This window comes from Zeus faber (assembly GCF_960531495.2).
Source record: "Zeus faber genome assembly, chromosome: 1".
NCBI classification, from domain to species: domain Eukaryota; kingdom Metazoa; phylum Chordata; class Actinopteri; order Zeiformes; family Zeidae; genus Zeus; species Zeus faber.
This window is the reverse complement of record NC_137193.1, coordinates 39,102,917-39,118,850: the sequence shown is the minus strand read 5'-3', so window position 1 is coordinate 39,118,850 and position 15,934 is coordinate 39,102,917. Positions and strand designations below refer to the sequence as shown.

At 44.5% G+C, this 15,934-nt stretch overlaps 1 protein-coding gene across 1 annotated transcript; it reads left to right on the top strand.

Moving 5' to 3' along the window:
• Nucleotides 1–635: 635 nt before the first annotated feature.
• LOC307248130 (flavin-containing monooxygenase 5-like) lies at nucleotides 636–11,690 on the top strand (the record flags this gene model as incomplete). Its single annotated transcript, XM_080024392.1, has 10 exons — nucleotides 636–767; nucleotides 2,452–2,640; nucleotides 3,882–4,047; nucleotides 4,433–4,575; nucleotides 5,099–5,298; nucleotides 6,019–6,252; nucleotides 10,218–10,339; nucleotides 10,457–10,529; nucleotides 11,143–11,212; nucleotides 11,388–11,690. 10 exons carry the CDS (start codon nucleotides 636–638, stop codon nucleotides 11,688–11,690), a joined length of 1,632 nt encoding a protein of 543 aa, XP_079880518.1.
• Between the last annotated feature and the right edge of the window lie 4,244 nt (nucleotides 11,691–15,934).

Sequence of the window (15,934 nt, the reverse complement as noted above, 5' to 3'; positions counted from 1 at the left end):
CTGCTGCAGTTCTCGGTGATAAATGAATGATTAAAGAGCGGCAATGCAGGTTGAGAAGTTGAACCCCACCCTCACTTGCAGATTAACTCTGTCCTCGATTCAATGGCATGCAATGGCCTGTGCCCAGCATGCTGACGGCAAAAAAAGAAAAAAGGAAAAAAAACATTACTATACAAAAATGATTTGATTAAAAATTACCACCACTGCACACAAAAAGAAGGAAAAACAATTATAAAAATGATGATTTGGTGAATTATTACCACCACTGCACATAGGTAGAGAAAAAACGTTATTTAAAAAATAAGGATTTGATATTACCTCCACTGCACATGGAGAAAAAAATAATATTATAAAATGTATGTATGTAAAAAAAAAAAACAACGAAAAAAATATTTTTTTGTTGTATGTTGTTTTGGTCCGTCGGAAATGAGTACTCTTCGTTGTTTATGCAAATGTGCAAATTAAATAGTAACTTGGAGGAGGCGTAACTTGTAGTGTTGCAGGCTGCTGACAGACTGTCAGAACTAACTTTACTGATCTGCAGCGGACACTTCGTGTAGCTGGACCCTTCACACCGGAGAGACGGGAATTTAAGAAGAAATCACACAGGCAACAGTCAATTGCACCCAGCTGTGATGGTCCGCCGGGTTGTGGTGGTCGGAGCCGGGAGTTCTGGTCTGACCTGCATCAAGACCTGCCTGGATGAGGGTCTGGAGCCGGTCTGCTTCGAGAGCAGCGAGGACATGGGGGGTCTGTGGAGGTTCAAGGTGGGTGAGGCAGTGAGACATGGGGGGGTTGGTCCGTGGAGCTTCACGGTGGGTGGAGAACAGTACGGTCGATGAAGTAGTCCGACGTTTTACTTCAGTAAAAGTACATGTAACCTGACACAGAAGTACTGTGGTAAACGTTCACAGGTACTGAGCATTTAAACGTGCTAGCCAGTATTCCAACGTCTATTCACGGGCGAATCAACGTCGTGGATCAAGGTTGAATCAATGTTGAATTTAGTTTCGATTTTCAAAGGCGAATCAACGTTGATATCGCACAGTTGATTCAACCTCTTACATTTCAACATTGAATAGACTTTGCGTTTTCTTTTCACTCCACACCGTACGCAATTGTGCACTCAATTATATTATAAGGTAGTTTGCAATGGGATCAACATATGACAATGATAACTTAATCAGTGATTTACATATTCCATGTTTTCAATATGTTGTTCAAGTTTTGATATTTGCTTGTTATGCAACTTTCTGTACATAACTTGTAATAATACTATCCCTGTACCATATACACAAAAAATAAACTACTCTAAATAACTCATTGGTAAAGCTTGAATGAGATCAAATTAGACTCCCTGGAAAAGAGATGATGGCACCTTCCTGAATAAATATGAGAGAAAGCAGCTGTTACAATGGATGGAGGACGTTCTTTATAGTCATATAGTCAGATTTCAAACGGTTCTATCTGTAGCAGGAGTGGGTTGTTCCACATGGTATGGGAGAAAAAACACTGTATAAGATGCCAGCATGAAAAAAAAATACAAACCACTTTTTTTTAGGAAAAAAAAAAAAATATATATATATATATATATATATAATCTTCACAGGGTTTCGAACTGCTCAGGCGACAACAGTCAAACATTCCAGCCAATTAAAAAAAAAAAAAAAAAAAAAAAAAAAAGCAAAAATGGGGTGTAGGAAACACAACAGGGAAATTCTGACTCCCCCTCCCTGTGAATTCCTGCATGTTGTAGCTCTTTTAACACCAACACTTAAAAGTGACAAATATAAAATATAGAAGAATCTTTATTTGTCACACGGCACACACACCACAACACATGCACTCTTGCAGTGATGGCAACCAACACACACATACTTCAAATGGTGGCCGGTTTTGACCCATCCTGGCTTGTCCTTCCTCTGGGGGGCAGACTATGTTCTGCATGTTTTTGATGTTACTGATGTTACAAGGAGGAAACCCCATGTGAGCAAAGGGGAGAACATACAAACTCCACACAGAAAGGAACCTAATCGGGAGATAAACCTTGATCAATTACTGGTCCAAAACCTGGATGGGCAGATGACACCTTTTCTAGTGTGTGACAAGTTCAAAATAAATAGATAAGTGCAGCCTGAATTAAATAGACAGACGGATGATTCTTTATTCATCACACACACCACAACACATGCACTCGTGTGGCAATGGCAACCAACACACTTGCTTCAAACAGTGGCTGGTACAATTAGTTCTCTGCTTTTGACCCATCCTGGCTTGTCCTTCCTCCGGGGGGCAGCCAGGAGCAGTGGGCAGTGATGCTTGTCAGACGACAATGTTCTGCATGTATTAGGTGGGGCTTACTGATGAGTCATTGACAATGATATGGACCCAGTGAGTTATTGATCAGTTTGCTGGATCACCAGTTTCCTTCTCCTGTGGGATTTTTGACAGGAGTCTCCGGAGTGCAGGCGCATCAATGTCTACCGCTCCCTGGTGTCCAACACGTGCAAGGAGATGATGTGTTGGAGCGACTTCCCCATGCCCGCCGACTACCCCAACTACATGCACCACTCCCAGTTCCTGCAGTACTGCCGACTGTACGCCGAGCACTTTGGGCTGCTGCCACACATCCGCTTCCAGGTTTATTCTCATTCCCTCTGTTCATCTATTTTAAACCCTTTCAAAAAAAAAAAGTGGTCCCTAAACGTCTTTCTGCTGACTTTTGAGGTTGACAAATGACAATCTGGCTACTACACCTGATTATGTATATTCTATTATCCCATTAATAATAACAATAATAAATAGCAGGTAGAAATACATAACAATAATAATAAATACATGTTGTGAAATGGCATGAAATGCATTGGAACGGTTTTGCACTCATTTCTGCTCCGTATGTGGATCGATTAGGATTAGATTTTTTTTAGGTCTTTCCCTGAGGAGTCCAAGAGTAAAAGGATTGACTTCACCTCAAGGCATCTCCTGGCCTGGAAGCCCACGCAAGAGCCGCAGTCATACATACGGAGGCTGTGTACGCAAAGTGTCAAATGGATATAGAATTGGAAATGGCACGCACCGAGGAGTGGTCCACTGAGAGTGCGCGCGTTGAGGCTGCAGAGCAGGCTGAGAGGGCATGCTTTGCGGCTAAGGAAAAGGCGGAGGCGGCACGCCTGGCCAAACTAAGTGTCCTTCAGAAGGAAGCAGTAGTGAAGGCTGCAACAGCAGCAGCAGGAGCTCTCGAAGCTACTAGATGCCACCGTGCTGGGGAACGGCTCTCCGCTTCAGCACAGAGGCCAAAGCAGCACACCGGGGAAGATGTTGTCCCTGAGGGCTGGACCCCTAATAATAATAATAGTAATAATAATAAGAAGAAATATAGCTGAAGGAATACACAGGGTCCAGTTTAGTCATGTAAGATACGCATTACAGGTTTCTGAGGTTCCTGAATCTGCGCTCTGTGATTATGTGCGGGGACGTTAGGAGCAGACCCAGGGACCTTCTCGTACCATGGATTCTTTCTTTCACACAAAATGTTCAGCTCAAAGTGTTTTACAGACTTTTAGGAATTACTCATTTAAGAAGAACAGTCATACTAGTAAAATGCCAGAGTAAACATGTATGTTTTCATTTGCTTTTTAAAGATGTTCACAAAGCCTGGTTCTATCATATTTTGTGGGATGGTGTTCCACAACTTAAGGGTACAGGGAGTGAATGCCGCCTCCCCACTTTTCTTATGTAATACTGTGGGGACATTTAAAAGACTGGCAGCTGAGAACCTAAGGGTTAGTTTTGGGACATAGAATGACAAGGAGTCGGAAAATGAGAGGTTCTATTCAATTAAGAGCTTTCTATTCTATTTTTCTTGCATGTGTGTGTGTCAGACTATAGTGATGAGTGTGAGGCAGCGCCCAGATTTCGCAACCTCGGGTCAGTGGGACGTTGTGACGCAGAGCAGTGATGGGGTAGAGGAGCAGCACGTCTTCGATGGGGTTCTAGTGTGTTCAGGACACTTCACACACCCAGTGTCACCGCTAGCAGATATCCCAGGTCAGGAAACACACACACCCACACACACACCACTAGCACCTGCTTTGAACATAAGCCCACCCTCCTGATTACATCCTTCTCCTTTGCTCCCTCATTTACTGCCATAGCTATCCCGTAAATTCACTTGAAATAAAAGATTCTCACACCCACAATATGGTACTTTACCGTGCTTTGTCCTTGCACAAAAAGCTTCTGAATTAAATTTTTTACATAGTTCAAACTGTACAAGATATTCATGATATCCGAAAAACTGTTAAATTATCCAACAAATGAATTTCTGTTCACTTCTTAATATGAAATATGGATTATAATTGCTTTTGGTGCCATGAGGGGAACCTACACAATATTGGTGGTTATTAGTTTAAGACATCTGTTCTTCTCACAGGCCACGAGACATTCCCTGGCACGTGTTCCCACAGCTGGGAGTATACGGACGCAGACGCTTTCAAAGGGAAGAGAGTGGTAGTTGTTGGTATCGGCAACTCAGGAGGAGACATCGCCGTGGAGATCAGCAGATCTGCAGAGAAAGTGAGGCAGGAGTTAAATAGGAAAACACGCTGCCTCCAGGGGACCACACACAGATGTTGAACCACTTCCTTTTCCCGTGGTTCAAGTGGTCACTGATGTTTTATTCACGTTTCTTAATCAGGATGGTCAAATAAAATGTTCTGGCGACGATGCAATACCTGCAAAAAAACAATAAACAATGAATTTGTTTGGCAACTCCGAATAACCGTAGAATGTCCTTGATTACATGGCAGCAGCTTTTAACTTAAACAACCTTGTACATGTAATACATCTCTTCTACTAGGATCAGACTAGACCCGAGTGGATTGTACTTTATTTACCCCATAGACACTTCATTTTATTGTAATTCACAGAAAATATATAAACACAGGTAAATTGTATATATAAACTAAGTTAGAATTTGTAAAACCCAACTACTACAAAACTTGGGCAGCAAAAACTCCAGTTTATAAATATACCAATACGTTTTGTACATTATTACTACATTGAATGAATCGGTCTTTCTCTTCTCTACCTCTTCCAGACGTACCTGAGCACCCGAACGGGGGCCTGGGTGATTGGCAAAATGTCGAGTGGTGGTCTGCCCCTGAGCATGGTCGTCACCACCAGGTTTATGAAGACCCTAAAGTCCCTTCTCCCAAAAGCGCTGATCAACTGGGCAACAGAGAGAAGTTTGAATAAAAGATTTGACCACAGATTGTACGGTCTGCTGCCCAAGCATAGGTAACTGCTGGTGGACTGAGATTCCATGGATGATATGGGAAACTCTGGTCTGAAACTAATTTTAACTAAGCTTTTCTTTAAACTCAAACTAACAAACCAAACAAAATTAAATAGTGATATCCAAAACTAAAATATAACTAAGTCATACATCTTTGTTATTTCCTTATATTATTCTTTAAATGATTTCTCTGTTGTAAAATCAATTGTCCAACAGCTTAGAATTGAATCCGCTAGGTTGCACTATAACCTGCTTGTTGAAGCTCTAGCTGCAGTTTGCTTTGTGCTGCCCTTTTTCTTCCAGATAGGTTGAGGAAGGCCGAGCTCCGTGAGCGACCAGCAACGAACGTCGCTTCGGTCACTGTGTTGGTCGCTTGGTTGGCTGTTGGTCGCTGTGTGGGCTTTGGCTATGGTCACTCAAAGTCTGTGGGCGGGGCTTAATCAGTGATTTTGCATTTCCAACATATGTTATGCCTTCCCCCGTTAATTTTTTGCCACAGTTCAAGTACAAGAAAGCCATAAGCTCTTGGAGCTCACAGAGCTCGGCCCTACTGGATAGGTTTGCCGGATATTTGAGTGTCAAATTTATATTATATAACTTGAATACTGACTACTAGGTTTCTTAAATAAATAAAAATATTTCGATAAGTGAAGAACAATAAAAACTAAATAGAAATGATAAAGAGCTCATTCAAATTTTATTCTTTTCTTTTTCATGTCCAGGTTTTTAGACAAAAGGCCATTGATCAATGAAAGCCTTCCTGGACGGATCCTGGAGGGGGCGGTAGTGATGAAGCCCAACCTGCGTGGGTTCCAGGGCTCTGGGCTGGTGTTTGAAGACGGCACAATAGAAAAGAACATTGATGCCTTGGTTTTCTGCACCGGCTACATCAGCACCTTTCCGTTTCTGCCTCCTTCTCTTTCTGACGGGCCTGGTGCAGAGGTGACCTGCTACAAGTAGGTAGAGCTGTGGATTCTGGCTCGTTCATGTAAAAGTGAGGATGCTGATATTTTGGATCTCCATTAAAGTGGAAATCCATAAGATCATCTGTGTTGGGTGGATGACACTAAAAGTAACAGAATTGTGTAACATATACTGATTTAAAATTCCCCAGTTAAATATACATCTATTGATGCACCTAGACACATCATCAGTGATGGAACCTGGGGTCTTTGGGTGTTCAAGTTCAAGGTGTTTCGGGTCTTTCAACATCATACACCCTTGCCCAGGCGACCCAGCCGGGATTGATCAAGTCCCGACTTGTGTCTATTAAGCATGTGCCCACTGATCACGGCTCTTGATCCACAGCCATCTAGAGGCCTTCTCAGCTGCCTCTGTTGTAGTTTTGATGGCCTGTCTCTGCCGTGCCCCTGTGATGCCAAGCAGGGTTTATGCTTTGCAGAGAGATCGTGCTGCGAAGCCTCTACAGCCCACCTCGATTAGCACACACCGGGCACTCCACCCCTGTCTGCGGCACTCCTCCACTAAGTCGGCGTACTTGGCACGCTTCCTCTCATTGGAGAGTAGAGGCCAGACGAAAGTCAGCACCCGGTCCTCCAGGTTGGGGGTTGGGCGTGGGGTTAACAACCTCACCCTGGGGGAAAAAAAGCATGTTACAGAAACAACGAGAAGAAGCCATTCCGGTAAATCACAGTGAAGAAGAGACGGCACATCCTTGGATGTATCAATGACAGGGCCGGGTGAAATCCAGCAGGAAGCCCGACCCCTGATAACCCCGATCTTCAACACCAAGGCCAACGCCAAAGTAGGCGCCTGGAACGTACACACGCTGTTCCAGTGTGGCCGCATGGACCAGGTGCTGAAGACTATGAAAGACTATCGCCTGGACATCTTAGGCGTTAGTGAACTGAGGTGGACTGGGTAGGGGCGCCTCATGATTGATGGAGCAACTGTTCTTTACTCTGGGAAGCAAGATCACCATACCCATGGAGTCGGCATCATCCTCTCCAGCTGCGCAGCAAAAGCATTAGTTGGATGGAAGCCAGAGAGACACAAGAGGCAGCAGAGAAGAACAACACAAAAACACTGTACAGGATCCTGCGGGAGCTAACCAGCTCCAGGAGCAGCTCCGGTGTGCCATACAGGAGCAAGAATGGCACGGCACTTCTGAGCGACGAAGAACAGGAGGCTAGGTGGGTGGAACACTTCAGCGAGGTTCTTAACCAGCCAACGCCTTCTACACTCTTCAGTTTTGACCAGGAACCATCAGCTTCAACCCGGAATGTTACTTCAGAGGAGATAACCGGGACAGAGGTTGCCAGCGCAATCAAGAGACTCAAGAACAACAAGGCACCAGGACTCAATGAGGTAGCTGCCGAGTTGTTGAAGCACGGCCAGGATGTCGTTGTGGAGAGCCTCACCCGCTTGTTCAACATGATTTGGCATGCAGAAGAAGTTCCTGCCAATTGGAGACGTGGGGTCATTGTGAAGCTGCCTAAGAAAGGAAACCTCGCGGACTGCAACAACTGGCGGGGCATCACACTGCTGTCTATCCCTGGCAAGGTATTCTGCAGTGTACTGCTCCAACGCCTAAAAGAAGAGGTGGATAATTTCTTGAGGGAAGAGCAAGCTGGCTTCCGGAAGGGAAGGTCTTGCTCCAAACAGATCTTCTCTCTTTGCAACATCATTGAACAATGCCAAGAATTCCAGACACCCCTCATGATCAACTACATCGATTTTAAGAAAGCTTTCGACAGCATCCACCGGGAATCACTGTGGCAGATTGTCCAGCTGTATGGTGTACCACCCAAATACGTCAACATCTTCAGGGCCCTGTACCACAACTCCACTTGCAGAGTCAAAACCAACAACGGCTCAACCGAAGACTTTGACATCGTCACCGGAGTAAGACAGGGTTGTATCCTGTCACTCTTGCTTTTCATTATTGTCATTGACTTTGTGATGAGGAAGACCGTCACTGGTAAAATCTTCGGCATCAAGTGAGGAGGGGACAGACTGGCCGACCTGGACTTTGCGGATGATTTGGCTCTGTTCAGTCATACCCACCTTGCACTCCAAGAGATGACCAACAACCTCCATAAGCACGGGGAAAAGGTCGGCCTACGGATAAACGAACTTCACATACCTTGGAAGTAACATCTCAAATACAGGAGACGTGGAGAAAGATGTACAAACTAGAATCGGCAAAGCTGCAGGAGTATTCCAACGGCTCCGCAACATCTGGTCATCCAAAGCCATCAATACGGACACCAAGCTACGCCTCTACATGTCAGTGGTCATCCCAACAGCGACCTACGCCTGTGAGACGTGGATGAAGAGAGCCAGCATCACCAACAAGTTGGATGTCTTCCACTGACGATGCCTCAGATCCATCTTGAGGATCTCATGGAGAGACCACATCACAAACGAGGAGATGATGAAAAGGGCAGGGGTGGCAGCCCTGTCCGATGTTGTCTCTGCTAGGAGAAAGAGAATGGCTGGGCACGTACTTCGACTGCCGAGAGAGACCGGCAAGTGTGGCAATGGACTGGATGCCAGAGGGTGGAAAGAGGAAGAGAGGGAGGCCAAAGAAGACATGGAGACAGACAGCCAAGGAAGACCTAAATTAAATGGGTGTCAGCTGGCATGGAGCAAGAAGGGTCGCCAGGGACCGGAGCAAATGGAGGGGACTCGTCGCCCAATGTTCCAGAAGGAACAGGAGGAACTAACTAGCTAACTCTCATTGGCCTCTTCCATACGCTCCTCCCAGGGGACTGTCAGCTCCAGAAGAACCACCTGCTTTGTTGAATCTGAGAACAGAACTATGTCTGGTCTCAGGGTGGTTTCCACGATGTGCTCTGGGAATCTGAGTTGCTTCCCCAGGTCGGCCTTCATGTGCCAGTCCGGCGCCGTACCAAGGAGTCCCACTGCTCCCCTTTGCTGGGGCTTAGGCTTCTCCCTTGCTCGGACGAACGCAATCACCTGCCTTGCTGGTCGCAGAGGCTTGTCCTGGGTGATGCTGGTGGAGATGGCTTCTGCTATCGCATTCAGCACCTGGTCGTGGCGCCAAGTGTAGCGTCCTTCTCCCAGGGCTTTTGGGCAACAGCTGAGGATGTGCTCTAGTGTTCCTCTTCTGAGACACAGGGACATGATGGTGTGTCAACCTTGCCCCAGCACAAGAGATTGGATGGGCTGGGGAAGACGTCATAGACGGATGCGATCAGGAATTTGATCCGGTAAGGCTCAGCTTGCTAAAGCTCGAACCAGGAGATCTTGCGGTCCACTGCCTGTTCCCATCTCGTCCATGCGCCTTGCTGTCGCATCCCCACCATCTGGCTAGCGAGCAGTTCCTCCACGCCAGCTCTCACCTCCTCTTGGACAAGTCGGCGTCCATCTTTACCCAGGGCCTTGTCGTAGCACGTGGTTGGACTTTCGGGTCACTGGATTCCCTGTACTGCACCACCTCTCTTGCACGGGTAACCATAAACTCCTCATTCAGGCTGCTTATGATGAGCTTCAGCTTGTTGTTCTGCCCGTACAGAGCGATGCTACTCAGGCTTCGTGGCAGGCCCAGCCATCTACGGAGGTAAACGCTGATCCTCCTCTCGAAGCCCTCCACTGTTGTTATTGGGAACTCGTAACACCGAGCTGGTAAATCCAGGCCATTTTTTCAAATTTACCAAGCAGACCCGATTTGTCCACTGTTGTCAGCCACGCCTCCAGCTCCCGATTTGTGGCCTTGATGGATACGTCCTTCAGTGTGCAATCAAAGGTCTTGCCGAGGCTCTTGATTGGTTTTTCGGTGACTGATGGAATCTGGGTGCCGTCCAGAGAGAAGCGGAACTTGTCTCTCATTTTCCCTCTCTTGAGCACCAGGGACCTTGATTTTGCGGGCTTGAAACACATCCGAGCCCAGAATTATCCGAATAATCTAATTCCTTGTAATGTGCTCACATTTCAGGCAAATGTTTCCTCCTTCTCTACAGCGACCCACGCTGGCCATCATGGGACTGTTTCAGGCCAATGGTCCCATCATGCCCATAGTGGAGATGCAGGCTCGCTGGGCTGTGAGGGTCATGATGGGTAAAGTTAATCTAACTTTCACACCCAAACAGGCACATAGACACACACAGACAATGAGACAGACAGACGGACAGCCAGACACAGAGACACGGTTGTTTATCTGTTCTCTTTTTGAAGGTTCAAGCTGTCTTCCTGCCAAGGAGACGATGCTGTCCATCATTGAGTCTGAAAGAAAAGAAAACATGAAGAGGTATCTAGAAGTATGCAGAAGCTGATTTTCACAATGCCTGTGGTGTTCTGTTTATGTTCAGAATTCTGAGCTGTAGTGAACAACTGAACAGCTTTTATGCATAGAGAATGCTTCCAATGATGATGTGATGAATGTTAATTTGATTATGTGATGAATGTTAATTTGATGATGAAAGTGATGAATATAAAAGCATAAAAAAATTCAACAGTTGAGTGAAATAGGTAAAAAACAAAGTTTAAGATTGAAAGAAAAAAACACAATTTACTTAAACATGATGGCCCAAATGAATAAATATAAAAAATTATATGAATGGCTGCTTTCCTAGGGAACATGCACTAGGCACCAAAGAAACAAAGGTTTTAGTACTCTACTATTCTGGCCTCCAGCCAGAGTCTGCTTTTTTATGGACTTGAAATTCTTCCGGACTTCCGGAAATAAGAATACCTAATCTTGAGGTGGACCAACCGCCAACTGTTGATTGAACTCGGACCCATGGGTTTTCGGTCCTCCACTTTTCTCCTTTTTTTTTGTGAGCAACAATAATACGCACTAATAATAATCATCATCATCATCACAATGGCCACTTATCTTATCCCTCTCCACGTCATCACAGATATCTATCTCCAAGAAAGGCTGCACTTCAAGTGGACTTCATATCCTACCTGGATTTTATGGCGAAGGAGGTCAGTTCACTAACACTTTGCTCTACATAAAAATGTGTTGGATGATGACATATATTTTCTGGATAATACTACAGTGACCATATGTAAAAGCTAAATAAATTGGCTATAATCATTTGTAAAGCTACTGCATATAAAAATATGAGTTCCTCATAATAACATTTTTCCCTGATCACAGATCGGGGTTCGTCCTCACATACTCTCTCTAGTTCTGAAGGACCCCGTGCTGGGTTTGAAGGTGTTCCTGGGCCCCTGCACTCCATATCAGTACCGCCTCACTGGACCAGGCCGGTGGCACGGGGCCCGGCAGGCCATCCTCACCCAGTGGGAGCGGGTGGAGCGGCCCTTCAGGACCAGGCTCGCCCCAGAGCCAGAGGGCAGGGCCTGCAGCCTCCTCTGTCCCTGGCTAGTTGCTATGTCTGGGGTTGCAGTAACAGCTGTGCTGTGGTTTCAGGGTGAACTCTGGAGAAACGGTGTCTAATCCACCATCAAGCCACACAAGATTCTTGACAGAGCCCACAGGCTACTGTGGAGAACTTAGTAGAAAACAAATTAGACAGAACTCGTGAATATCCGTTGGAAGTCGGAACGCAATAATTAAAAGGTAGAAAGGTAAATATGTTCCATTTCCCCTGTTTGAGAAAACATGAAACCCCATAGTAAATTTGTCTTTTATTTGGGAGCCTTGTGAATTCTACAAGCTACAAAACATATCTTTTACATCTAATAACTAGAGTATTTTAGATAGAAGTTATTTATCAAATAAAAACCCATGAACTTTGTTAACTGTCAGTGGTGTGTGCTACAATATTGTGTGACTTTGGGTCTGTTATCTCCGAAAACTTGAAACCGAGCGAGGTGCTTTGAAATTCCGTCTTGGAATTCTGACTTAAATGGAAAGTAGCATATACACCAATCATCCACAACATTAAAACGAGTGACAGGTGAAGTGAATAACATTGCTTATCTCGTTCCAATGGCACCTGTCAAGGGGTCGTATATAATAGGCAGCAAGTGAACTGTCCTGGAAGCGGAACCGCTGGACGGGACGAGGGAAGGGAGAAAGGCAGGTTAGTACGGTGACTGTACACACAAATTCTCAGAACTTAGATGGAGCCACGAGAGGTATTAACTGAAGAGGATTATCAGACAATCTGGCGATGAGTGGAAGGAAGGCCGGGGACTAGGTACTGCAGGCTTTGATCGCTGATGGACATCAGGTGCAGAAGAAGGAGTGGCAGAGGGGACCAGGAAGGGGTTAGTGCCGGGGGACTGGTCCCTGATAAGGGAGACGAGTGGTACCTAGTGGGGCTAAGAGGCTGTAGGCATGACATGAACAGTCAGTTCTTGAAGTTGATGTGTTGGAAGCAGGAAAAATGGACAAGTGTAAGGATCTGAGCGACTTTGACAAGGGACAGATTATGATGGCTAGATGACTGGGTCAGTGCATCTCCAAAACTGCAGGTCTTGTGGGGTGTTCCGGGTATGCAGTTAGTACCTACAAAAAGTGGTCCAAGGAAGAACAACCGGTGAAGATGTGCGTGGGGAGCAAAGTCGAGCCCGTCTGGTCCAATCCCAAAGAAGAGCTACTGCAGCACAAATCGCTGAAAAAGTTCATGCGGACTATGATAGGTGTCAGAACACACAGTGCATCGCGGCTTGTATGGGGCTGCGTAGCCGGACAGCGTGCCCATGCTGACCCCTGTGCACCGCTGAAAGCGGCGACAATGGGCACATTGGAAGAAGGTGGCCTGGTCTGATGAATCACATTTTCTTCTACATCACGTGGATGGCTGAGGTTAGGCTCCAATCCGATCAAGTATCCGTGGGATATGCTGGAACAACAAGCCCAATCCATGGGGGCCCCACCTCGCAATTTAAAGGACTAGAAGGATATGCTGCTAACGTCTTGGTGCCAGATACCACAGGACATCTTCAGAGGTCTTGTAGAGTCCATGTCTTGACAGGTCCAAGCTGTTTTGGTGGCACGGGGGGAGCGACAGATATTAGTGGTTATTAGTGGTGGTTTTATGTTGTGGCTGATTGGTATGTTGATTGTCAAGCCAATCAAGAAAAAAAAAAAAATCACAAGATCAAATAATTAATCTGCTAAGTTGTTGACATGGTTTATAGGAAATTAAATTTATAATATACATTTAATAAATGTATAATATACATTTAATTTTAATTTAAAAGGGAATATGAATCTCTGCATTTAACATGAAGACACAAGAGGAAGCCTCTTAATGAAGTTATGTCCAATTTCCAATTACTCAACTGAATGAGGGTGGGAACCTCTCCTGCTTGAATTTGCCCAATTCATTGTTCTGTTTTGTTAAGTTTTTATAGTTTTTTATGTTCTTTATCATTGGCACTAATCCAATACTTATTAAACAGGCAGAACTTGCAACAAATCATATTGAAGTAAACATGTACCCATACAAAGGGTGAACAATGGGATTTCGTATTGCTACTCTATGTACGGTAAATGGTGCAGAGGGAGTTCACTAAAAATTATATGAAAGTTCTTTATCTCCTTAAGGCGGCTGCAACTACAAGCTGCACCATCAACCAGGTATATTGAAGGTGATGTTTTCAGTTATTTTGTTGAACATCAGCATACAAGACACACAGACACTTTTTATAGTCCCACTTTATTTTTCTGGATTGAGTGGACAAAATCAAGTTCAATACAGTAAGGTGTTAATGCAAAGAGCTAACAACTTTCCTGATAGAGTCCTGTAGCCGACCATCCCCCTGCCAAAAAGACTGAGCTGCTGCATCACATCAGCCGAAGTAGATGGGGTTGGATACTCTTGGGTGTTTTTGGGAGCAACTTCATCTACGGCACACCTTTTTAAGAAGAGGGATGTCTTTTCTTCCCTGCGATTTACTATCGACTGACCAGCATAGAACATATAATCCTGCAGTTAAGAGATCAAGATGTCTCTTGGTCAGAGGACCACTAACTATATTGCTTTCACCAAGTTCTGTTCTCTTTAGTTGATCTAATGTGATCTGATGGTTCGTCTCTAGAGCAGTTTTTCTGAGTTCATACACAGTTATATACAGTTAATACTTTGGGTGAATAAAACCCCTTTTTTTTCCACCTTTACCTGCTCTACCAGTTTTATGCTTACCCTGGTCCATCACACTACTGTTAGCGTATTGTGTGACCATCCAGTGGGAGCAAATGGTGATGTTCTCATGAGCTCAATAAAATTATTCTTGTACTCTCACTCAGAGTGGAGGTTATTTATTAAAGTAGTGAAGATGAATTTCCACCACACTTCTTTGTGTCCTTGTGTGTGACCAAAGTGAACAAAATAGTAATTGCACGCAAGACTCTAGTACTCTATAACATTAAGTGGTTGGTACACATTGGTACAGTGGTGTTGGTGCCGTAGACTCCTTGCTATGAGTCATTCTATGAGATGGGTGCCATTTGGCCTTTCCATTTTCAGAATTCTTTATATATTTATTTTTGACATTTCATCGTTTAATAACTTCAGAATCAAAATCGGTTTTATTTTGCCAGTTACATTTACATATACATTTAAATTTCGTCTTGTTAGGTTTGGTGCACTCCAGTACAGACCACTGCATTAAAAAAAAAGCTTAACAGTCTGAAAAAGCAGAATAAAAAATAAAATAATAAATAAAAATTCAAAATACAATTAAAATTAAATGTCAAATATACATATACAATTAGCCAAAGGTATAAAACATAAAAGTCAAATATTTCTGATATACAAATATACAAATGTGATGCAATACTATACTATGCAAAGAATACATTACTGTTGTTGTATATAGGTAGAAATGTATAAATGAGATATGAATTTTACTATGTGCAAACTTTCTTATTACAGTATGTAAAGTTTAACACCAGTGTTATTGCATGTACATAATTATATATATACAAGAGAGTCGGGGGTGGGGGGGGTAGCATGTACGTGTGATAGAGACAGTCAATGGGGGGCAGGAGGGGCAGGGGGCCTGTTGGGTCTCAAAACTTAAGGAGCTTGACAGATTGGTGTCTGGAGGTGCAGGTGTTGGTGTACGGCTAGAAGAGCAGCGGGGAGAGGACGAAGCCTTGGGGGACACTGGTGCTCATGGTTTGGGGGTCCGAGCCACGAAGCAACCCAGCTTCACATCGAGACTTCTGTATGTTAGGAAGTCAGTGACGGGTTTGTAGTAAATAAGACCTGTGATCCTTGGCTTTTCTGGGACAGGGTGGGGTTATGGTGGAGACTTTATAGCAGGCTGGAACCCTGCAGGCAGCCAGTGAGTTGTTAAAAACGTTCGTGAACACTGGAGACAGTTGTTCAGTGTGGACGGGGAGACAGCATCTGCCTTGCAATCAGGCCTGGTTCTAGACTGCTTTAATGGGGGCTTAAAGCACATGTTATTCACACGTTGGCAGGGGGGCAACATGGTGGCATGCATCATTAATGATGAACAACGTTCCCTTTGTATAGGTTATAATTTATTTTAACACATAAAACGTTGTTTTTAACTACTCTGTAGATTTTATGTTATGTTAGCATGAGGACCACCGACTTCATCCAGTTTTCATTCACATGCAAGTCATTCCCAGAATTTTTTTCCCATCTCAGGTACAAAAGATTTATTTTTATCATCCATTACACATGCATTACTTGTGACGGGGTGGAAAATTTCAGCCTGAAATTGAACAGAGCACAGAGTATGCAGCCTCTCATC